This window comes from Solanum dulcamara, chromosome 5 (assembly GCF_947179165.1).
Source record: "Solanum dulcamara chromosome 5, daSolDulc1.2, whole genome shotgun sequence".
Lineage (NCBI taxonomy): Eukaryota > Viridiplantae > Streptophyta > Magnoliopsida > Solanales > Solanaceae > Solanum > Solanum dulcamara.
In genome coordinates this window covers 75,524,839-75,549,900 of record NC_077241.1, presented here as the reverse complement: position 1 = coordinate 75,549,900, position 25,062 = coordinate 75,524,839, and the positions used below count along the sequence as shown (strand labels likewise).

Here is a 25,062-nt window from a genome sequence, read left to right as displayed (position 1 = left end):
TTGATTGACTAGCAATCGATTAACAATGTCATTATATCTTGTGTTCTCAAAAGAGAATGTGAGATTAGGTTGTCGTTTAGCAACACCACTTTGAAGTATTAAGAGATTAATGATTGAGATTTAAAAGTGGAGGTTAGAGGTAACAAAGCTTTAGCGTGATCCAAGTGAATAGATTAATTAATTTACTAAAGTTCATTCGAGAGAATAACTATAAAAAATTATCACACTTGATCAAAAGATATTTGTAGTAAAAAAGATCCATGGTGAATAGAGATTAATTCGGCAAGATTATAGTTAACGTAGCGAGAAGGGATCCTACAATGAAAAATCATAACTCCCTCTTGAATCTTGAATTCAGTTACCCATTCTCTTTAGTTAATAGTTTTTACTGCTTTATTATTTATAGTTAAATAGTTTAAAATAAAAACCTTGAACTTTAAAACTAAATAATTGTTCGAACTTATTTTTTTAGTGATAATTGAATATAGCTATAGCTATACTTTAGTGCTCTGTGATTTGACTTGGGACTTAACAATCATTTATGATTGCAGGGATTGTTCATTTGTTTGTCTTTTTTAAGAATAATTTTAAACGTGATTACGCACCCAAAAAATAGTGATCACAGATTCCTCGTTAACAACAACAAGAAAAAAGATACTTTCTTTGTGAAGTTGCTCTTGCTCTTGCATTTGATTTATATTATTTTGGTTGTTGTACAGATACATGCATGGGAGAAAAGAAGATTGGAATGAGCTACAACTTTTCTGTCTTTTAATTAACTTGGCTCTTTCCCATTCTTTGTACATATATTACTAGGTTACCATAGACACGTAACCCTTCCAATAAAGTTAAAGAAGCAAAAAAACAAAAAGGTTAAAAAAAAAACTAATTTACTTTTATGAAGATCTTAGTGAGAAGCTGGTCCTGAATCCTCCATTTCAATCCCAACCTCAGCAAGCCTCTTCTCCTTGTAGACGTACCGTCTTGAGAAAAACAAGAAAATCATCAAGTTCAACACACTCAATATTGCCAATAGCCAATAGAAATCATAGAGTTTTCCTTGGTTCAAATTATCAGCTAGCCATGGTTTGTTCCCCGTCACTTTGTGCACAATTGTCACTAAAATTGAACTAAAGAAAAATCCTAGTGAAAGTGTACTCAAAAACAACCCCGTACTCATTGTCTTCATCCCTTTTGGACATTCCCTCAAGAAGAAATCAAGTTGTCCAATGTATGTAAATGCTTCACCTGCCCCTACTAGCAAAAATTGCGGCACTAGCCAAAAAACACTCAAAGGTAATATGGCATTACCATTATTGGTCAATCCGTGCAAACGTGCTACGTTCAATCTCTTCACTTCGGTTAAGGCGGCCGCAATCATAGCTATAATCGAAAGGACTAAGCCTACTGTAATACGTTGCAGTGGGCTTAGTCCTTGGGGGTTGTTGAGGACACGTTTAGCAATTGGCACGACAACTCGATCGTAGAATACGCAAGTTAAGAGGATGCTTCCGACGAAAAAGAGCGTCAAGGAGGCAGGAGGGATTTCGAATTTTCCGATGTGACGGTCCATGGTTGTAGCTTGTGACACGGAAAATGTTGTCATTTGGGCATAGACAGTCCAGAACATAATCGTCGTGGCCCATGTTGGTAACATTCGGACTACCAATTTTACCTCTTCAACGTCAGTTAAAGTAGATAAACTCCATTTATTTACCGCGGTAAATCCAGCAGATTCAGGGTCATTTACCTTAATAGCAGCCTTGTCCAAGAAACTGTAGAGAATAATAAAAACAAAATTCATGGTCATAATCTTGGTCCACAAATAATTGGAATTTAATAATGCATTTGTCTTTCAATATGGACATTCTTGTTTTAAAAAAAAACAAAATTGGAGAAAAAGCTCAAAGCTATTGTTATTATTATTGTCCTCCACTTCTTTTTCTTTAAATAAATATATTTATGTTTGCTAGATTTAGAACTTGACAAGATGTATGGGCACAGGGGCAAGGGTGACAGACTGGCTGAGAGTATCTCGTGATCTTGGTTTTCTTTAATTCTTAAAGACAAAGTGTTCACTGAATCTCTAAATTAAAATATTTCTTTCTATTTGAGATGAGAAAATACTATATTTATGTAATTTTATTTAACATATGACGTTGTATTTGTACTAGAAATATACTATATTTAAACTGCCTTGAAGTTCTGAAGTTTATCCAGTCTAAGTCTAGGTAGAGAGGCTAACCCCCACCCCCACCCTCCCCACCCCACACCCCATAAAAAATGAAAAATTTCAGGTTATTTTTTGCTTCTAAAATCACTTGTATATAACAAATCAGTAAAAGAATTGGGAATCATATAATCATAATAGAAAGGAAGGAAAAAAAAAGACAAGCTATATAGCAAGAAGTTTCAAAATTTGTTTCCAGGACAAATCACAATCAAGGAAAAGTTAGTGATAGAATTATTCACCCTTTTTTGGTTGTTAATAATTTAAAAGGTATATGATTACCACCTTTTGAATTGTAAGCAAGAAAAATAATTATATCACGAAAATAAAATAAAAAAGGGTATTTGAGGTACTATAGTCATTAGAAGTGCGCTCGTGTTAGTATATAAAATAATAAATTACTATAACAACCCCAAGTCTATATAGGCAATAAGTGAGGAAGGTTATATATATACAGTTTCCACACATATAAAAAGAAAAAGTAATTAAAGAGTTTAAAGAGGGTCTACTCCAAATTCCTTGGGGTGGTGGGGGATGGTTTAATATAGGCTACTGTATATTCAATCATATATTATAAGTCAACTTGCAAAAATATTATAAAAATCTAGAATATATCTTGCCCATTTGCTAAGACATTTTGACAAAATGAAATTTTTGAGTAGATTTGATTGGAGATATGTTTGATTAATTGTTTGATGGTAGTGGTTAGCTATCAAAGATTTGGCCTACCATTGGGATAAGTTCAAAGCACTTGTAAAAATAATGCAAATAATACAAGCCAACTACAAATGAAGATAATTTGCACATAAAAACTTCATTTTCCAGTTGTTGGCATCTTTTCTTCCTCGATCTAGAGATTTCAGGACATTGCACATGGTTTAAACTTTAAAAAGCATCATTTCTCTTTCTAGATTTTGTATAGAACTCATCAAGTGCGACTCTTTTAAAAGGATTAAACTACTATTTGGAAGTTGATTAATTAGCTTTTACCTATTTTTGTTTCCTACCTATTGTTTAATATAAATTTTAAAGCCTCATTAATTTATACAGGGGTCTCGAAAGGGTGAAACATTTGCTATAAGGATATTTTTTGTTTCAAATTTAAAAATTGGGACGCTTAATTAAGAATGAGAGAAATCCTATTTATTTTTCTGACAATTTTTAGCGATAACTTTTAGCTATAGAACTCACTTCTAGAAAGTTAATTATATATAGAAAAACTACTCCAAGGATTGATGTCTATACCTTTTTTTTTTGTTAATAAAACAAGTGGAGTTCATATAATTCCGTCGTTAATTCCACAAGTAATAAAAAATCATTTTTTATTTAAAGAAAAAATAAAAGAGTGAAACAAAAATTTCTTTTTCGTTTTAAGTCACCAAACAAAATAACAAAAAGTAGAGAGTTACTGTATGATAACTATAACAGTATCATTATTACGCAGAGGAAAAAAGAAAGACTCACCGGTACTCTTTGCTATGTGGCAATCTTTGTTTAGCTTTTTTATTTCCATCACCAGGAATATCATCAATATTGAAAAGGTCTGAAGGATCAGAAGGCAATTCCAAATGTCTTTTCCTCAAAGCAGCCACAAAAACTGAAGCAATTTGTGTCAATGGACTCCCCACAAGTTTTTTGAATCGATATTTTCTAGTACCCGATAAGAAAATCACCAAACCAATAACAATAGCACAAGCACAAATTCCATAACCCCATTCTCTTCCCAAATTATCTTGAATGTACACTAATATTGTCACTGCACCTAGTGATCCCACGTTGATGAAGAAAAAAAACCAATTGAAGAATTTTATCATTTGTCCTCTTTCTTTTATGTCCGTTTCGTCGAATTGGTCCGACCCGAACCCGGACACACTGGATTTTAGGCCCCCGGTCCCTAGCGCCGTCATGTATAGAGCGGCGTATAGGACCATGAGCTGTTTGCCACTTGCGGGGATGCATGTTGAACTACCTGCTTCACACTTTGGTGGTCGGAGGCTTGGGATTATGGTGGAGATGGTTAAGATGGTAACACCCTATAGAGAAATAAACACGTGAAAATGTCACTAGATTCAATATTTATGGTATGAAAATTTAAAAAAGGTAATTTAATCGATTATAATATATAATTATACTTTTGAGTTACCATATTGGACTTTTATGAAAAATTATCTATTATTATAAGTTAACTATGCAAAATATATATTATATTTTATTAATATATTAAACGTAAATTCTTTTTGAAGAGAGCGAAATGAAATAAAATCTTTTTTTTTTCTTTTCGAAAGATTCAACTAGGGAAGTTAATATATGTTTTTCTCCTCCTCTTCTTCTTTCTTCTCTCTTTCCACTTTTTTATTTCCTAATCAACCATATTCGACGCCTATGCTTTTCTCCATTTTATTCATCATAAAATAAGTTAATTTAAACCAAGTGTCACTAAATTTTTCCTCATCTTAATTCCCTTTTTCATTCGATTTTCCTCTTCACAACATTTATATATTGATTCTTTAATTTCTTCATGTTTATCATTCTTGCTCTTTCCATTTTCCTCATCGCAGATTCTTAAAAAAGTTCAATTTCCATGCATCAATCTGACGTAAGAAAAAAAAAAGAAAAGGTTGATTTGATGATCAAGTTAAGTCCAATTCCAACAGGATGGCACTTAAAAAGTGAATAAATTAATTAAAAGTCACTTCATAAAAAGAAAGATTTTCTATTTAAGTTACGTTATCATCCAATCAAGATTCAAGAAAATTAGCACGTACCATGGCTTGAATAGTAGTAAAGATACCAATTGTAAGGTACCTGAAAATAATAAAAAGTAAATAGCATAAAATATGTTAATGACATAATTATATGAACCATCCAAATTTTAATTATAGAAATTTACGAACCGTCCAAGAAAAGTGTCGGCTACAAAACCACCAAGCAAAGTTAACATAAATGAAGTTCCAAGAAAATTTGTAACGTTGTTGGCTGAGTTTGCATTTCCTAAATGCATTGTTCCAGTCAAATATGTCACCAAGTTTACAGCTATACCTAAAGTCGTTAGCCTCTCCACTGCCTCAATCCCTACATAATAAACGAGTCGAATCCAGGATCAAAAAAGTCAGTGGATATCGAATGACTTTAATTTTTATCATATGTAGAGTCTGAGTGTAAACTGTTAATAAATTCAGTTGAACTCACAAAACATGTTGTACGAATAAAGAAAAAATTATTACCTAGAATCATGGCGGCGCTAGACCAACCACCGGACGAGGATCGAAGAGCTGGTCGGCCTTTGTAATCCCAAGCATCTGGGAGAGTTTTTGTGTCATGTTGTGTCTGAGGAAGTGCCATTTTTTTTAGCTATTTTTTTTTGTTGGTTTAGGAAGAAAGGTTTAAAGAAGTTGGAGATATTAAGAGATAGATAGAAAGGTATCCAAGACTATGATAAGATTCAATTGATTCCATTACCCTTTTATAGCCGTGGATTTGAGGCTATTCCTTTTGTTTCTTTTATTATTTTAATGCCATAATTTATTTATTTTTTGTTTAATTTACATAGGGTCCATTATCAGTGGGAATGGTAAAGTCCACATGACGGTTTTTTCCTTTTTCTCTTTTCTTTTTATTTATTTTGGGAGGAAATTTCGTGGTCCCTATAGCTAGTTTCAAATTATACACAAAATGATTGACAGTGAGCTTCAAAATGCTTGTACCCATGAACTTAAAAGTGCCTAATTAGTAAGGATTTACAACTTTATTTTAAGAAATCAAATTAACCATTTAAATATCCCTTTAAACATGTTAAATCAAAATAACAGCTTATCCAATTACTTTATTTAAAATTAGTCGATGAATATATAATAATAACGAGGAAATCGTTTCTAGAGCAAAAAATCTGAGATCATTTATGTCAATGTTTTGTCCGTATCGAAGTAACAGATATATGATACTTGTCCTAGGTGAAGAACAGAGTTCTAAGAATGTAGTGTTTGATGATAACTTTTTGAGTAGTAGAAATTGACAATAAAAAAAGAGGCAAGAGGATGAGTTGTGATCAGATCGAGTTGGAATCAAGATTTTTAATTTATGAGTTCTGAATTAGAATTTATTTGGTTACTTCTAGATTATGAATAAATTATTTGCAAATATTAAAATAAATACAGAGTTTGAGTCCAAATTATTAAGTTTTAAGATATCCATATAACAGACAAAAATAAAATTTGTGAATTTTTTTTGATAATGGGCGGCACTGAAACTCAAATTCAGAGGTTGAATTGTGTTATGTTTTTTATACACTTCAATTTTGCATGTTAGTTGTAACTTTATGGCATATATAGTAAAATTCAAAGATTTTCATCTAGTAAATAAAAGTGACAATGCAATTTGGTGTAATAATCACAAGATGTTGTATAGTTCCCAGGTATCTTGTGAGTAAAATATAGCTTTGCAAAAATGGGTGATAGACAAAAAATTTGAGGATTTGCAGTATTTATTGCATTTAATTACCTGAAGAGCAAAGCAAATCATTTGTCTGGCCCAGGAATTTTGAAACTTTTTTGGTATTTTGTTTCTTAGCAACTAATAATTGTCTAAAATAAAAGTCTATAGTTGTTGTGTTCAAATAAATATTATACGTCAAAATATACATAATTTTTCTGTGGTGGCCATACATTCAAAAAGTGAAGATAGGGAAAGTGGTAGAATGCACCAAAACAATGGGGAAAATCACGTTTCTACTTTTTCTTGTAAAGTAATCATATTAAAATTTAAACAACATTAATACTATGTACCTAGTTTTTTTAATTAATACTAAGTACCTAGTTTTATTCCGGATCGATTGATTTTATAGTCTTTTATAATTTTTTCTTTTTTTTATAAGTGATTCTTATTTATAGATCTGAAAGAAAAAACTTATGATTAAATCTTATATATATATATATATATATATATATATACATATTTTTTTCTTTAGCTGTTATTTTTTTCATGGTTGTTAATCAGTAGAGGTTCATAAACATCATTAAGATTAATAAAATAAGATCTAACTCCCCTTACTTGTACATACCCTATTGTAAATTTTATTTTATTATTGATAAAAAATCGCTAAATATACTGTGTCAGTGGTATAAATTCAGAATAAAATACCCAATCCCCAATTTCAGGTTGTTTCTCCACCATTCTTTGAGGAGTAATATTTTTCAAATTTCCACCAACCACCACTTATATAACTTACCAATGGAGAAAAGGCACCTTGGCAAATGGAAAATCATCACTATAAAGCACTTTGCCAAACTTTAGGAACTGAATAGGGACTAAAGACAAATTTACAAATTATAGAAATGTGGAATTTCCAGTTTTAGACAACTCAAGAAAAAGAAGAAATAAAAAAAAAAAAGAAGGCTAAAGACAAGGTACTTTACTGAGTGCTTTGACCTTATAAAAAAGGTTGCATTAACAAATTAATTAACAATTAGCATGGCACACATGTTCTTACTAATTTTACTCCAATATTGTAGGTATAATTTTGTATACTATCGAATCACTTTTGAATTATTTGGACGTACTATCGATAGATATAAGAAAAAGTTCTCGTCCTTTCAATGTAACGCGGTCCATATTTATATATCCATCTCCTTCAAGGACCAAGGTTGCAGTATATACGGATACAAAAGGACATGACTTTTCATTTTCGATCTCTTTCATTACTGTTGCTTAAATATTGATTGAAGTTGTAGCCAATTTTTAGGATAAACAAACTTATGAGGACACAATTTTTCGTACGTGTAGAACAACTCATGCAAACAAATTAATGCTGTGTCTTTAGTATTCTACGCCAATTATTAGGATTAGATAATTAAAGGAACAGTAATTTCCTTGATAGAATATCCATAAATATTGCTTTTTCCGGTAGTTAAATATTCTTTCACTAGTTTAATCACGATTAATTATAGAATTAATGCTAAAATTGGACACTTTCAAGCAAAGATGGCTACGCAAAGTGATTATAAAGATTTTTCTTGTTTTGCGACTATAACTTTGTTGACTAGATTAGAAATCATTTATCCAATGTCTAAAATCTGCGGTTTACAAAATCTCATGATAAAATGAGAACTTATTTTTCTTCTGTTTAATTTGTATGCTGAAGCTGTCTAGCTAATTAATTATTTAATTACCATCGATGAATTAATTTCCTCCATCCATGATTAATTAAATTCTCTCAAGATCAAATTAACACCACTACTTATAATTAAGAAATATCATAATAGAGTCTGTCTCTTTTGTTGAATTAATTAATTAGTTTATGAGTAAGTCGATAGAAAAGTGAATGATATATAGATGTCTAATATTGATTCTAACTTGAATATTAGGCAGCTCTTGATAAGATCTCAAGAAATAGTGTTTCAAATATATTTTTAAAAAATATCAAAATGGAGACGTCGAGTTGAATAGAATCTTAGAGACATGGCACCCCCTGATTGAATAAGCTATGCATATTGCTACGTGTTATATAGCTTTTCACTGTGAAATTCATCTAAAATATCATTTATACCTTTCATTCAAAAAGCTCGTCACATATCTAACCTAAAAGTCTGATAGTTCTTCTTTTTGATATGTTCTCATTGGCTTTCCTATCATCATGGCATCGCTTAGTACTGTTGGAATATGAGGTTCGAAAATAAAAAATTAAATAATTCGACTTTGATAGAGTAGTTTTTATCCTTAAGAAATTTAGGCCTTTTTATTAATTGTTATAAGTTTGGTGACGAAATTCCTCTAGAATTTTACAAAGCCTAAGAAATACAAGTTTCAGCAACAACTTAAATTTTCACAAGAACAAAAATTGTTTTATATAATGAGTATTTTGGAGATGAGGGGAAGAAATCAATGTTAAGTATATATTAATTTTATTTCTAAGCATAAAAAATCCCTCCGTTATAAGCAAAAAAGCAAATACTTCATTTTTTAGGTAATCATTGACGTTAATTCATTCTCACTATTTCAACACTTACAATCTCCATTAAACCTAGATTTTTTCCATCACCATATACAAAAGGAGTGTTTACTCTCATAATAAAATTGTCTTATGGTAATTTGTTCCTTAACAATATTAATTAAGAAGTAAAAAAAAAAGAAATAAATGGGAAACGACAACTGGAGCTTATTCCTTCAACTATGTAGTGACGTTTCTATTTTTGGTCCAGCGCATACTAAAAAACACGTGTTAATCAAGTTATTTCCACTGTTTAGCTTCAAAATCTCTATTTCTTCAAAAGCCTAAGTGGTCCCGGATACTTACGGAGAGTTTATAACAGTTATAAAAAAAAATCCATCAAAAATCAGTTTATCAAAATATTTATGACTAACATACACGAAAAAAATGAGAAAATCGTTTAATTTCGATTTTACAGTCTCTAAATGCTATGAATACATCATGGATCGTGTCGATACCGCATGTACTGATCCCCGAATATCTATGGAGGATAACTCATAAGAATCTCACACATCTAGACTAGACATATGGAGCGTGAATAGTATAACACAATACTCCATATTGGGTAAATCAAAAGTTGTTATTGAATTTTAATTTTATGAATTCGATTTTCTGGATTTCGGAGATTTTCTGGATTTCGGATATATTATTTGTACCTACTCAATGCATTTGTAACCCAGATAAATAGTGTATGAGCTGAAATTATTGATTTTTTGTTGAACCTGCTCGTCTTATTATTAATTAGTTTTGGGATAAATTAAAAATTTATTGAATAAGTTTAATACTAACTATATAAAAATTTGAACCTCGAACCTAATTCAACCTTAAAAAAATACTCCCTCCGTCCCATTTTAGTTGTCATGTTGTGTTTTTTGAAAGTCAATTTGATTAATTTTTAAATTTAAATTATATTACTTTAACTCAATATATAAAGTAAAAAAAATTAGATATTCAAAGACTATAAGAAAGGTATTATAAGTTACAACTTTTTTCATATCAATATGATAAAAAATATATCTTAAAATGTTAGTCAAAGTTCATATAGAATGACTCTCAAAAATGAAATCATAACAACTAAAATAGGACGGGGGAGTAACTCATAAGAAAGATTACATAGAAATTAAGCAACAAATTCCCTCAACTAAGTGAGACACTCGACACTTTCCAATAATAATAAAAAAGGATCAATACTTATGGCACAAATTATTTTCTGAATTTCAGTTGTTTACTTATTCTCTAGAAAGTCAAAATAGACAAACTGATGAGCAATTAAATTAATTTTTTATTAGAAAAAAAAAACATTTTGTATGGGTTTGACTTAATCCCCCACTCCGCTTTTATGTCAATTTCTTTTTTGTTGTTAAATAAGTTCTATTTCTTAGTAAAAATATTTGGTAGGGCTCTAACTAACATTCACAACCTTTAGACCAGTTTTTATATAAAATGTTTCTAGCATTTATATGTGGGGTTTATAAGCTTTGATTGTCCTTTAATTTTCATCAACATCTAACAAAGAAAAATAGTAGTAGATAACTCATAGATATATTAGTAGAACAATTAAAATGATAAAATAAAAAGTCAGCTTTAAATTTGGAATTTTTACACTACACAAAACCCAACAAATTAACCTTTAAATAAAAAATAAATCTAATATTTATTTTCACAAATCATAGTCGGTATGCAATGTATAACTAATGTACAACCATTGTATATCTATGTGTACTTTACACTGAATGTAAATCGTCAATTATTATATATTATGGTTAAGTTGTGATAGCCCGAAGAATGGAGGTCGAGCGTAATGATCCCTCTATACAAAACTAAGGGGGATATCCAGAGTTGCAACAACTATAGATGTATCAAGCTTCTAAGCCATACTATGAAAGTGTGGGAAAGAGTGGTGGAGATGAGGTTAAGGAGAGGCGTGTCTATTTTAGAGAACCAGTTCGAATTTATGCAGGGACACTCAACTACAGAAGCCATCCATCTCATCAGGAGATTGGTGGAGCAGTATAGGGAGAGGAAAAGGGACTTGCATTTGGTATTCATTGACCTAGAAAAGGCCTACGATAAAGTGTCACGAGAGATACTATGGAGATGTTTGGAGGCTAAAGGTATACCTGCGGCATACATTAGTCTGATCAAGGACATGTATGAGGGTGCCAAAACCAGGGTAAGGACAGACTGAGGCGACTCAGAGCACTTCCCGGTTGTGATGGGGCTGCATCAAGGATCAACTCTTAGTCCGTTTTTATTTTCCTTGGTGATGGATGAATTGATGCGACAAATTCAGGGTGCATCAAGGATCAGCTCTTAGTCCATTTTTATTTGCCTTGGTGATGGATGGATTGACGCGATAAATTCAGGGTGAAGTGCTATGGTGTATGCTTTTCGCGGACGACATAGTCTTGATCGATGAGACTCATAGCGGAGTTAATGCTAGGCTGGAGGATTGGAGACAGACTTTGGAGTCTAAAGGTTTTAAGCTGAGTAGGACCAAGACAGAGTACTTAGAGTGCAAGTTCAGTGAGACACCTCCGAAGGTTGACACGGAAGTTAGGCTTGGTCACTAGGCCATCCAAAAGAAAAGTAGTTTCAAGTACCTTGGGTCTATTATGCAAGACAGCGGGGAAATTAACGATGATGTCACACATCGTATTGGGGCAGGGTGGATGAAATAGAGGTTCGCTTCTGGTGTGTTATGTGACAAGAAGGTGCCTCCAAAACTTAAGGGCAAGTTCTACAAAGTGGTGGTTAGACCGGCTATGTTATACGGGGCGAAATGTTGGCTAGTTAAGGTATTTCATGTTCAAAAGATGAAAGTTGCGGAAATGAGAATGTTGAGATGGATGTGTGGGCATACTAGGAGTGACAGAATTAGAACTGAGGCTATTCGGTACAAGGTAGGAGTGGCCTTAGTGGAAGACAAGATGCGGGAAATGCGACCGAGATGGTTTGGGCATGTGAAGAGAAGAGACACAGATGCCCCAGTGCGGAGGTGTGAGAGGTTAGCCATGGATGGTTTCAGAAGTTGTAGGGGTAGGCCGAAGAAATATTGGGGAGAGGTGATTAGACAGGACATGACGCAGTTACAACTTACCGAGGACATGACCTTAGATAGGAGAGTGTGGAAGATCCACATTAGGGTAGAAGACTAGTTCATAGTCTCGTCATTCTTTCTTATTAGTAGGCGTATTAGCGCACTATATTTCCCTGTGGTCTGATATCTACTATCATTTATTACTTTCATTACTTTCTATACTTTGATTGCTCTATCTTGCTTTTCCATATCGTTTTTAACTCCTTATTCTTATCTAACATCTGACTTCCTTCTTTCTTTCTTATCTGATTTTACTGAGTTGGGGGTCTTTCAGAAACAGCCGTCCTACCTTTGTAGGAGTCAGATCTGCGTACACTCTACCCTCCCTAGACCCACGTTATGGGATTTCACTGGGTCGTTATTGTTGTTGTTGGTTAAGTTGTGAATTTTTTGCCCAACTGACTAAAATTATCAAAATCCAATATGGCAAGCAAGTTGGAACATAGTTGTCGAATCATAACTTTTTGACCCACGTTTATTGTGAAGATATTTTAATTTTCGAAAAAAGGTCAAAAATATTCTTAAACTATGTGAAATAAATAAAAATGACTTTCGTTTATATTTTGATCCAACAATATATTTACTTAAAAAAGACATTTTTGACCCATTAAGTAACAATACGACTATTTTTGGACCAAAGTATTGACAGTAAAAGCATTTTTGGACAAAACTATAAACAGAGGACATTTTTGTTCATTTCACATAGTTGTTTAAGGACATTTTTGACTCTTTTCCATTTATTTTTTTAATTTCTTATTTGATATTCGATATCATATTGGTATCGACCATTTATAAGGACAACATTCTCAACAAAATTATTTATATACCAAAAAATTCGAATTCAAAATTTCTGATTAAGAATGGACAAATGCCAACTATCGGGTACAATCCATATCGGTAATTAGGAGGGTTTGATCCTCATGAATTGCAGGGATATATTACAATCTTACATCCACATAAATCTGACTCATAATCGATTTAAATATTAGGAGCTGACTAATGAATATTTATAACAACAGATAAAATTAGGTTCTAAAAAGGACCTTATTCGTCGGTTCTAAGAGGGCCCATTTCGATGTTTGAATTCATCAACCCTTTTGCTAGTAGTATATTCCTTACCAATCAAAGCTATCGTCAGAACCAAATATATTAGTATATTCTTGATCATGGTATAAAAAATATTTATATAATTATATTACTTACAAAATAATTATGCGTGATTCTATTTAATATTATTAGACTAAAGAAATAATAACTAATCTTAAATTATACTGATAATGTAAAAAAGTAATTTTACTGAAAGTATAAATAATGTAAAAATGACAATTTATTAAGATATCAGAACAAACGAATTAAAGTTTTGCGGTAAGCGTTACGTCCATCCGTTTTACAAAAGAAACATTTATGAGATTGCCTATGAAAATGAATTGTGTTATAAGCATAAACTAATATTTATTTTCTCAAGCTTTAAAATGAAATCATTACACCTATCAATATAAATTCATATTTTATATATGAGCATTGTCTTGTTCTCGATTCCCATAAAAGAATCATAATAAGTGAGAATTACGTGCATATTTCGCAATTCCTATGAATCAGCACCACAAATCATTTTTTTTTCTGTTAAAAAAAGCTTTTGAATTTAAAAAATGATTAAATGCAGATAGATTCAAAGGGGAATCAAAGATAGAGAAAAGAAAATATATTATTCTTTGCATATTCTTTCACGAGCTCCAAGAGCCAGCCTGCAGACAGGAAGTGCCAAATGGACGAATCAGAACAATTAATTGAAAATATATTCTTGATCATAGAAGTCCGCACCAATAATTCTAATTTCTTAATTTTCATATTAATATTTTAATACCAAAGAATATGGTGCAACAGATGACGTTACTCCTTCCTTAAACAGACGTTTTTGTTTTGACCTTGAGAATAAAAAAGTCCTTGGGAAGGTGTGCTTCTCCAAGAATAGGTCTTACGCAACGCGAATACGAATTAATCAAGCTCTAATACGGATAACAGACATCGAATGATGAAAAAACAAATAAATAAATCAACAATATTTTAATGTATTATAGAGGGGAGAGAATAGAGAGGAGAGAACTTGTCCCCATGGACTAGCTGACTATAGTTATATTAGTATTATTATTTTAACAAATTTTTTGTTTATATTTTCATGTTTTATCCACTAGTAATAATACATGCATGTCTCTTAGTTCATTGATGACATAACAGAGTTAGGCACAACGAAAATTAAGGAGCCAAAGCTTGTTTTTTGTGCTATATTTTTCTAGATAGGGTGATCTCAATAATTCTATTTATTTGATAGCCTATATCCAGAATGCTTCCAAATAAGAATTGCGCGTAAGCTATATTTCATTTTCATTAAAAAGAGTATATTTAATCAAGCTACCTTGGTGAAGGGTCGTTAAGTTAGTTACTCCATTTTTCTTTAATTTGGAGTTATCTCGATCTCAATATTTTGTTATATTTTTTACCTTATGTTTGATATTATTTTGAGCTTGACTAATTCAGATTTATGCAAGAAAATCCTACTATAAAGAATAAAGATTGTTCTATAAAAAATGATTCAAATTTAAAATCTCTAATTAAATATGAAAAGATGCTTAATTATCAGGATTTCAAAAGTGACATCTTATAATGGGCACCATCATGAAATTAGGTTAAGATAAATAAAATTAAAGAGGTCATCATTAGTGAGCTGCTTATCATGTTTAATTAACTAAGGCCGCTTTGCATTTCACCACGCGTAAACCAATTATCATACAAAAGGACTTTAATTTTAATTAGTAAATATTACTTTCTCAATTTTTTGTTTTGTTTCTGTAGGACCAATTAGAAGCCAATCTTGTGGATACAAAGTCATATTAGACTACTTTAAGTCAATTGCTAACGACCATACTCTTCAAGTCACTGTTAATATGTGGTACTAGTTGTTAATTAAGTCTTAATATCAGTTGAGTTGGCAAAATAGTTTATATTTAAATGCAATATTTATCATCCCGGAAAGCAATATAAATATTTGAAAATTTATAACTTCCATAACAATAGGTTACTTTTATATTTAATTTTATGGTTAGAATATCCATACGGGTTCAACTATATATATATATATATATATATATATATATATATATATCTATATCTATAAGAACTTTAAAGGTTAAATTAGTTAGGTATATATAGTATAGAAAATATAGAATTAGTTATGGAATTCATCGGTAATTTCTAGCTATTCCGTCACTAAAAAATTCTTAGCTAATTGAATGTTCTTATAATCCGTAGGTAAATGAGATTAGTATAAATTTTTTGTTATATTGTTGTTTTTCTCTTGATGGTCGGTTTTGGGGACTCACCATTTAACTATATGTATATCACAATAATCAAGATTTTGGTTTATCAACTAATGCACGTGAGATTTCGAGAGAAGAGTTGTTTTCATGTGAGTTAGCTCGATGGTAATTATATTATAGAGAAGAATTCATTAACCTTAATTTAATGACAAGTAATTAATTATCAACTCCAACATTGTTAGTGGAGTCTATCCATTTGTGAAGTTGAAAGGGCAACCATAATATTATATTTTAATACCATCCTCGTTTTATTTTACTTGATTCGTGGACACACAACAATAACATATTAAGTATAATTCCACAGCATCTGATAAAGATAAAATGTACATAAACTTTACCTACCTCAGAAATAGAGAAATTGTTTTCAATAGATCATTGTCTCAAGAAAAAAAAGTCCAAAACAATTTAGAAAAGAAATAATAAAAGAAAAAAAAACAAAAGAAAGTAACAGAACAATACTACAACAAAAAAAACACATCTCTTACTAAGTGTTTTGTTAGAAATTTATTTTACTAAATTAACCTAATCAATTATGTTTTGGAGTTTTAAATATGACTAGTATTTTGTATAGTTATTCAATAATAAGCGTAAAATTGATTGAAAATAATAACTAAGTATTAATTAATGTTGGATTTGTAGGCACAAATGTTTTGGTGTATATAGGAAAGTATCATCTTAGGCAGGTCATTAGTAGAATAATTGACTTGCACTACGCATCTTGTCTCCCTCTAACCTCCAACACATAAATATTGAAATTTGTCTCTCCATTTATTTTACAGATAAGTGTCAAAAATACATTTGAATTATCCTTTCTTTTTAGTTTCATATCTAAACTATTGAAAGTGTAAGTTTTATATCTAAACTATCACTTATTAATTTGAGAAACACACCTCTCTCTTTTATTCCACTTTCATCATAGTGTATGTACTACACTCTCTTTCATTTAAAAAAATTCGTCACATTACACTCCATATGGACAAAACATTACATCTTAACAAAAATTAAATAAATTACTAGTATTAGTTAAAATTAAGATTAAAGTATTACTATCTTCCGCCCAAAAAGTTTTTTATATCTGTTATATTCAGTATGCAAGTAGCTAGAAAAAAAAATTCGCTAAAGATATATGCACATATCTAACACAAAACGAGAATAATAATAAAAATATATAAATTGAGAGCGGAGGTTTAGATGGGGTAAGTATAATTTTATATTTTATAAAAATAAAAATAATAACATTTTTAGGAAGGAGTGGGGGAGGGGGTGAAGTATGGTTTTTTAAAAATATTTTATAAAAGAAATTTAAAATATTAAAAAAAATAAAAGGACGGGGATTATGGGGGGAGGGGAGAGGGAGGAGAGGTGGTGGAGTGCGTGAGATTATTTTTTTTCAAAAATAATTTCTTTTTTAAAAAAAAGTAATTTCTTTTTTTAAAAAAAGTAATTTCTTTTTTTAAAAAAAGTAATTTCTTTTATTAAAAAAAAAAATTCTTTTTTGGGGTAGAAATACTTTAATCTTTAACTTTTAACTAATATTAATAGTTTATCTAATATTTATCGAAGTGAAATATTTTATCCATGTGGCAAGATTTTTTCATAAAATAGAGAAAGTAGAGAGAGTGTATTACACACACCACTAAGGTGTGTTTCTCAAACTAATAAATGATAGTTTAGGTATGCAACTCACACTTTCAATATTTTAGGTATAAAATTCAAAAAAAAGAATAGTTTAAGTGTGTTTTTGATACTTATCTCTTTATTTTATTTATTTATTAGCAAATATTAATTAATCTAGTAATTAACAGCTTGCGGTAATGAATTATTGTTTGGACCATTTCTGATTGAGAGTTTTGTATGTATGATTAGCCTTTTTTATGTTTATTAGGCAATCATAGAGAATCGAAAATGTGTTTGTTTTTTTTATCTATAATGTAATTCAATGTTTGCCTCATTGAAACATGTTCAAATTTCCTCTTCACAATTTCAATTTTCATTTCAATAATTTGATCCAAAGGTCCACCTTCCTTGTTTTTTTTTCTTCCAAATGTTGCTTTCATTTTCTAGTGATTGATGATCATGTTCGAGTTTTCTCTTCTTAATTAGTGGCAATTTTTTATTTTACTTAGTGACCCATAATCAATTTTTCTCATCTTATCGAAAAGGTTATTAATTAAGCTTCTCTTTGTAAAAATATAATAAGATGCAATACTACGTGCTTATATATTATTTACAAGAATATTAATGCAGTATAAGCTGAGTTGAGCTCGATTTGTCTGGACACCCATGCGTATGAAAATTTCATCAGAGATATATTGTATAGAATTCAGGTGCAACATATATAAAAAGACTAATTTAAATATCTATGTATAATAATATTTTTAATGATAATAGACTTAATTACTGAATATATAGAGTATATAAAGAGAGAGAGTCCGAGTAAAAAATTTTGGGTTCATGTAAATCCGTAATTGAGCCTCTGAATTCGTCAGCGATGAAGTGAATCATATTTTTACAATTTATAACAATACTAAAGTCTAAAGATAGAAATTAACAATTGTTCACCAAATGTTGACTTGACAGTTTTGACTAACATAATCTTTTTAGTCAAAGTAAAAGAAGAATCATTCTTAAAAAAAATGAGCTGCAAATTATACTTACTTTCTAGGATTCTTTTTGTCCATCCATCTATTATATATGGAACATCAAAGTAATTAAATTTTAGTCATGTACGAAAAGAAAATTTCATTCAACAATGTAATACGGTGTTGGAACAATGTAATACGGTGTTGGACTAAGCTCGGAATATGAAATGGACGGATTAAACAGAATTTGAGCAAACTCACCTAAATGTTACTTCGATTGAAATGGACAGATCAAGATGAACTAAATAATAAATCATAATCTCAATCGATCTAACTCTTAGCAAAATTTTAATTTCTTTATTTGCTTTCTTATAATTTATTTAATTATCAAAATAAAACTAGTAAAATAAGTCCAATTTTTAGATGTGCTCAATTACACATGTCAAAATAGATAGAGCTAATAAATAATTAGATTATCATAAAGCTTTAATTTGCTTCACCTCAATCGTACCTCTTAAAGCAGAGCCAAAAGTATATATGTCACCAATTTGGGTATACTATAATATAGGCCCCTACTGATCAGGAAGATGACGTTGTATAGGTTAATACCAAAAAATCTATTGTGGCCCTTTGGCTTGAATTATTGTGACTTTAAAAGAGTAAGATTCTAAAATTGACATTGTACTCTTTGTACTGTAATAAAAATAACTTTTAGCTGTAATAAATATATATATTAATAAAGAATGTTAATTATCTCTAAAATATATATATATATATATATATATATATATATTTAGCTATATTTAAGTTATTGTCGTTAAATATACACGTTAGTGTCAGTGCATACAACTTGTAAGTTGTAACTAAAATTTCTTCATCAGTTGGTGTACTGTACCTTTTTGTGTTTACTATAAGACTTTCAGCCACGAGACAATGGCTTATGCAAAATTTGTCATTTTATGCCAATTTGCATCTAACAACGTTTACTTATAGTCAGTGTGGGTCTATAATAGAGATCGAACTTTCTTTAAACTTCATTACCTTTCTTTTTACTATTATATGTTATTCAGAATCAACTGACTTGACTAATTTAAATTCGTGTTGTGTAGAGTATTCTTTAGAGTTTTTATAAGAGGTTTCTCCATTTCTAGTACAAAGGAAGATAAAAAAGGATCCACTTAAAACCCTTCATGCATAGAAAATTACACTATATATAAAGGCTTAAATTTTTTTAATATATAATATATATAATAGTAAGCTCAGTGGTGAAAATTTTGTCGTTGTCAGCCTATCACTATGCCCGAGGCTTCTAATTAATAGAGGTGAAGTTCAGATTTCAACTTTATGTATTCAAATTCGGATTCGACCACAACTCCATTTGATTTATTGAGTTTAAAATCTATGTTTTGTATTATTTTAGTGGAATTTTAAACATATAGAATTTAGTCATAGTTAGTGTGGGACGAACTAATGATATCTAATGCACTAGGTCCGTCCCTACTAATTAAGAAATTTCATTCATCCTATCGTATCGTGTTCCCCGAGACCTTTGCTTCAATTACATGTTTATTTAGATTTTGATGTCATAATTCTCATGACTTTTTGATATCAACAACTAGTTCACACTTCATACAGCTCTAGCTAAGCTATACGTTTGGTGGAAACTTTTTTCGGAAAATAATCAAAGTAGATAAGTCTGACGCTAACACAGACAAATGGAATTATTGTCAAGACAAACAATAAATATAAATTTGTATTTTGTCCCAAAAGGCCAAGGGGATCAACAAAGTGACAACAGAATTGAAATCGAACTGCGATGCATGTCACAATTTTTTCAATGCCCTCTTAATTGGTCCCTTACTACATATATAGTTGAATCTTTCATATTTCCATGTAATACTATGTGAAAAATGAAAGAAAAGATAACATTTATGTATTTGTTATTTTATTGTTGTTGTGGAGGAAGAAATTCACAAATAATCATTTTTCAATTCCTGTAATTGAAAAATAACACAAAGTTTCAAATTTAATAGAGGAAAGGGCACGAATGCCAATTTTGATGTTGCCATTTAATTTGTGTCTCGCTTTTTGATTTTTTTCCTCATGTGTACTCATATTGGAACAACTTCAAATTACATACGGTGTTTGAAGTTAGTCTTAATCACAAAGTCTAACTTCATATATAATGCATGAAGTTTCATACAGTTGAAGGTCAAACACAACTGACTAAATCAGGCAAAAAGATTTAACCATATATCTATGAAGTTTAGTCATTTTTGTCTCGCTTCAATCATTTTTACTTGAACTTTAGCCGTATGAAACTTATCAAACCTAACTTTAGATTCTGAATATCTAAAGTGGATATATGTACAAAAATTAAAAAGACGGATACAAATTGAATAATGGTGTCAAAATAGACTGTACTCTGAAATTTTTACGTACAACTTAACAAGAGAAAAACTACCTTATTAGACATATATATGTCCATAGCATATATACTAATTCTACCTATTTTTTTAAAAAATCATTACATATAACAAACAACTAATTAAGAGTTCTGTACCATATATTGAGAAAGATATACCTAGATACATGTATTTTTTCTACCCTCTAAAAATAAGGAGAAAGGCGAGCGAGATGGGTAGGAAGGCGACCGAGATAGTAATGTATTCAAAATACATGCGAATCACATTGGATACATATATCTGTAAGTATCTGGTGTGATTCACATATATTTGGGATACCAGATAATTGGAGAGTGGCAAGAAATATGAAGGAAGGCGAGGGATGTGAGCAAGATTTGTTTATGTATCCCAGATACATGCGAATCCACTTAAAATACTGTGTATCTAGAGCAAATTACACCTAATTTTAAGCTCATATATCCTATGATACATGTATATGGACCTATTTAGACTGACCAAAATCTTGTTAAATTCATAATGTTGCAAATTAAAATGTATTTTCTAAACTAATGAAATTTCTATAAGTTTCTCTGGCACTATTTTTACAGTATAATGACAGCCAGCCTAGTGTAAGCCCAAGTTGCACCAAATCCACTGTTTATGGGCCTACTTTCATGATGGGCCATCAGGAGCATGAATCCTCATCCCAAACATATTCATAAGATATTTTTCTTACTAATTTTTAAAAATAATTATGCATTATTGCATATCACATAATCCAAAAACATTGAAACACTTCTTCCATAAAGTCAATGGTAGCATTCAAAGCAAAATATACAAAGCTGAAATGAAAATTAAAAAACTAAGTGCAAAGTTGTGAAAACAAATGAAAAAAGAGTGAGTAAAGCCAAATTAATTTCACTCATCCATCGAGAATAATTATATTTTATATATTTCTCGATTAATATTATGGGTTATAAAAGTTATAAAACAAAAAATATCTTTGAGGAGTTGTGTTCCCAATTGCCTTGCAAATACCGTTTTACATTCCTTTAGGCATATGGTGCATGTACTATATCTTGCTGTAATCTAAGCTTTCTTTGACCGTAAAAATAGGTAAACAACCCTTTGGTTAGAAAGATGTAAATTTAGTACCAAAGGATACGAGTATCACGGGCAGATCTAGAGTGTGGTGTATATACATTCTCCTTCTAGTCTCTGACTACCTGATTCATTAGCCTACAAAAGGTTGCTGGCGAACTCAATAGCTTTGGTTCAAATTCTATATTTATTTATTTTTTTTATAAAAAAAAACATTGAATATATAGAACTCAATAACTTTAAAAACTAGAAGCCTGAAAACATAAACTTCAAATCATAACCCTGCTTCTGACGAGTATATAAATATATATTAGTACCAATTTAAGAAGAGCGTGAAAACACATTATGGCAGCTTTGACACCGGCTTTAATGAATTTTGTTTGTCATGAATTAAATTTCATCTAATCATATTGTTTAGTGAACAAATCTCTTGTCTTCGATCGTAGAAAAAATATGATCCACTAGGAATTAAAGATTGCAATAGGGACCAAAAAGCTCTACACTGCATCTATGGGAAAAAGAAAAATCTTACAAATAATAGAACAAAAATATTATCCATTTTGATGCAGATCAATTCACGGGTGATACATACATACAAAGTATATATGGGAGGGGGGGGGGTTATTATTTAGTATAAACCATGAGAGCCAACAGAAAGGAGGGGGGTGATACATACATACAAAGTATATATGGGGGGGGGGGGGGGTTCTTATTTAGTATAAACCATGAGAGCCAACAGAAAGGAGGGGGGGGGGGGGGTGATACATACATACAAAGTATATATGGGGGAGGGGGGGTTATTATTTAGTATAAACCATGAGAGCCAACAGAAAGGAGGGAGATGGTTTTATTGATACTACTAATTATAATTGTCTTCTTGCATTGTAGGGGAAAATAATTTGACTATTGCCATAATTAATTATATTAGTAAATATGATATTATTTGACCTTATACAACTCACACTTATATATGCCGTCACCATTAATGACTTATTACTCCTTTCTTTGTCTTACTAATTAGTTGATAGTATTATATATTTATAACTCTTAATATGAATTTAAGTTATACATATTATCATCAAAAGAGATTTTGACGATAATAAATATAGGCGAAGTCAAAATTTTGAGTTTAAGAATTCTGAATTTTAAAGAATATAATATATTAAGATTCTTGATAAATTATTTATACATATTCTATTATTCAATAACACAGGTAACCTTAAAGTAACGGCAAGTAATTAATTTTATATACAAACATTAATTAATAGGTAACCTTAAATAATTAACTGTTGAGATGAGCTTGGTCTGTTTAAGATTTGAGTAAATAATTACAAGTCTAACAAATCAAAAGTTAAATGTGCTAAATCAGAAAATAGAGAGGCTTAAAGTGCAAATAAAGAGTAATAGAGGAACCAAAATGGCAACTTTCCAAAGAATTTTACTATTATCGAATAAATGGGCTTGTTCTCCTCTTCAATATATTAAAGTGAAGTGACACTGCTTCGCTTAAATTGTAATACAAATTGAATAAATTTGAAAAGTAATAAAACGACTTAATAGTTGTTTTTTAACGTGTTTAAGGAATGTAAGTCTTTCGTAATGTTGCTAGCTGCATAGATTATGGTAGAATTTGTTCCGACTTTATATGATGTCAACAAAATTTGAGTTTCAGTAATTAGCTCGAATTGTCCACAAAAAATCAAGAACAAAAATTGTGACTTGTGAAAACAAAAAGTCAGAAGAATAATATTTTGTATCGTATTACTCATGTTTTAGGGAGGTAAACATATACACATAAAGTTTTTTAAAAACCATTTCCCCAAATAGAACCTTTTAAAACAACAATCATCTACTTTAGTTTTTTTTTTTAAAAAAAAAAACTATTAAGACCATTTCAATAAAATAAGAAAAAATATTTTATTAAAATGATAACATATATAACACCCCAGTGGGTATTATAATCAAACGTTGCCTAAAATTTTCCAGAATAGTCTAATGGTAAATCTGGCTGAGAGACTCGCGTGATTGGGGTTACATGTTCTACTTATCTCTGAATGGAGCAGTAGCTAGAAACCTATTGAGTGTTAAGGCATACAGGTATTTCAGCTCACTCTTGTGGAAAAGTGCACTATTTGTTTACATTCAGATAACAGTTATTTTGTTAAAAGTCTGCATTTGAACTATGTGGATGTAATACTTGGAGAAAAACTCACCTAATTGGTATAGTTCCCAGTGGATATGGACCTGCAAAACCAAGCCAAAACAAACAGAATAATTGTATCTGCAATCCACAAATTTCAGTATCCAAAAGTTCAACATATTGTAAGATTTGTGGATCAAGAACAACAAAGAGCATTTGATTAATCTACATCATTTATTTGAATTTTAATATTTTAGCGTTAATGTAAAGTCAAAACTGTCCATCTTTGGTGCAATCACATTGAAGCTATTTCAACGTTATTAGCAATAAAAAAATTTGCTAAAAATTTAAAAAGTTATTCAGTTGATTTGGGCATAACATCAGACATCTTGGCGCAATTGCACACTAATGTTAGTTGATGTCTCAATAATTCAGAACAAAACCACGAAAATTAGAACTTACCCAACAAAAAGTCGGTTTGGGAATCTCTATTTGAAACCTTTAACCCAAACCTTGCAATTATCCTATCGTCTTCTCTTCTCATCCGCATTTCGAGAAACGTAAACTGAAAAACTCCATTGTTTTCCAAAATATGAATACATATGATCGTTTTTTAGTAGGGGAAACCAAAAAATGTAATAAATACAATTATACAAAAAGAGGGACATGAAGATCCCAACTTATAAGGGCAAAACAGTCTTATTTTCTCCTTTAGTATTTGCATTTAATGTAATACAAAATTTAGTCATCAGATTAATGTGGAAAGAGAGAATAGAATGTAAATGGATGGAGATGAGTTCAGTTATAAGCGTACGTGATGGATACGGGCGGTGCAAGTATCCAGTACGGGTATGACAAGCCTTTTTTTGCTAACTTTTGGTTTACTTTGAAGATTACATCTTTATCACACTCATTTTATATTAGCTTACATCAAGGCAAATGAAGGATCCGTGAAAATATGAACCTTGTTACTAAATTCTTTTATCATTATTTTGTATACAGAAATTCCTCCCTGCACGTACAATACCACCTAAAAAGACTGAGAGATCACGAAGGAAAGTACTACAACAACTTATTCGGCGCAATTCCACAAGTGGAGTCCGAGAGACTTAAACGGTGAACTAATTTATTGAAGTAGAATATCCCAG

The 25,062-nt window shown here is 30.5% G+C and overlaps 1 protein-coding gene across 1 annotated transcript; it reads right to left on the bottom strand.

The window, feature by feature from the left end:
* Positions 1–655: 655 nt before the first annotated feature.
* On the bottom strand, positions 656–5,661 carry LOC129889882 (protein NRT1/ PTR FAMILY 6.3-like). Its single transcript, XM_055965343.1, has 5 exons — positions 5,455–5,661; positions 5,125–5,302; positions 4,996–5,035; positions 3,695–4,263; positions 656–1,775 (listed from the first exon to the last, which is right to left on the bottom strand). Exons 1-5 carry the CDS (start codon positions 5,570–5,572, stop codon positions 908–910), a joined length of 1,773 nt encoding a protein of 590 aa, XP_055821318.1. The 5' UTR covers positions 5,573–5,661; the 3' UTR covers positions 656–907.
* Positions 5,662–25,062: the final 19,401 nt, after the last annotated feature.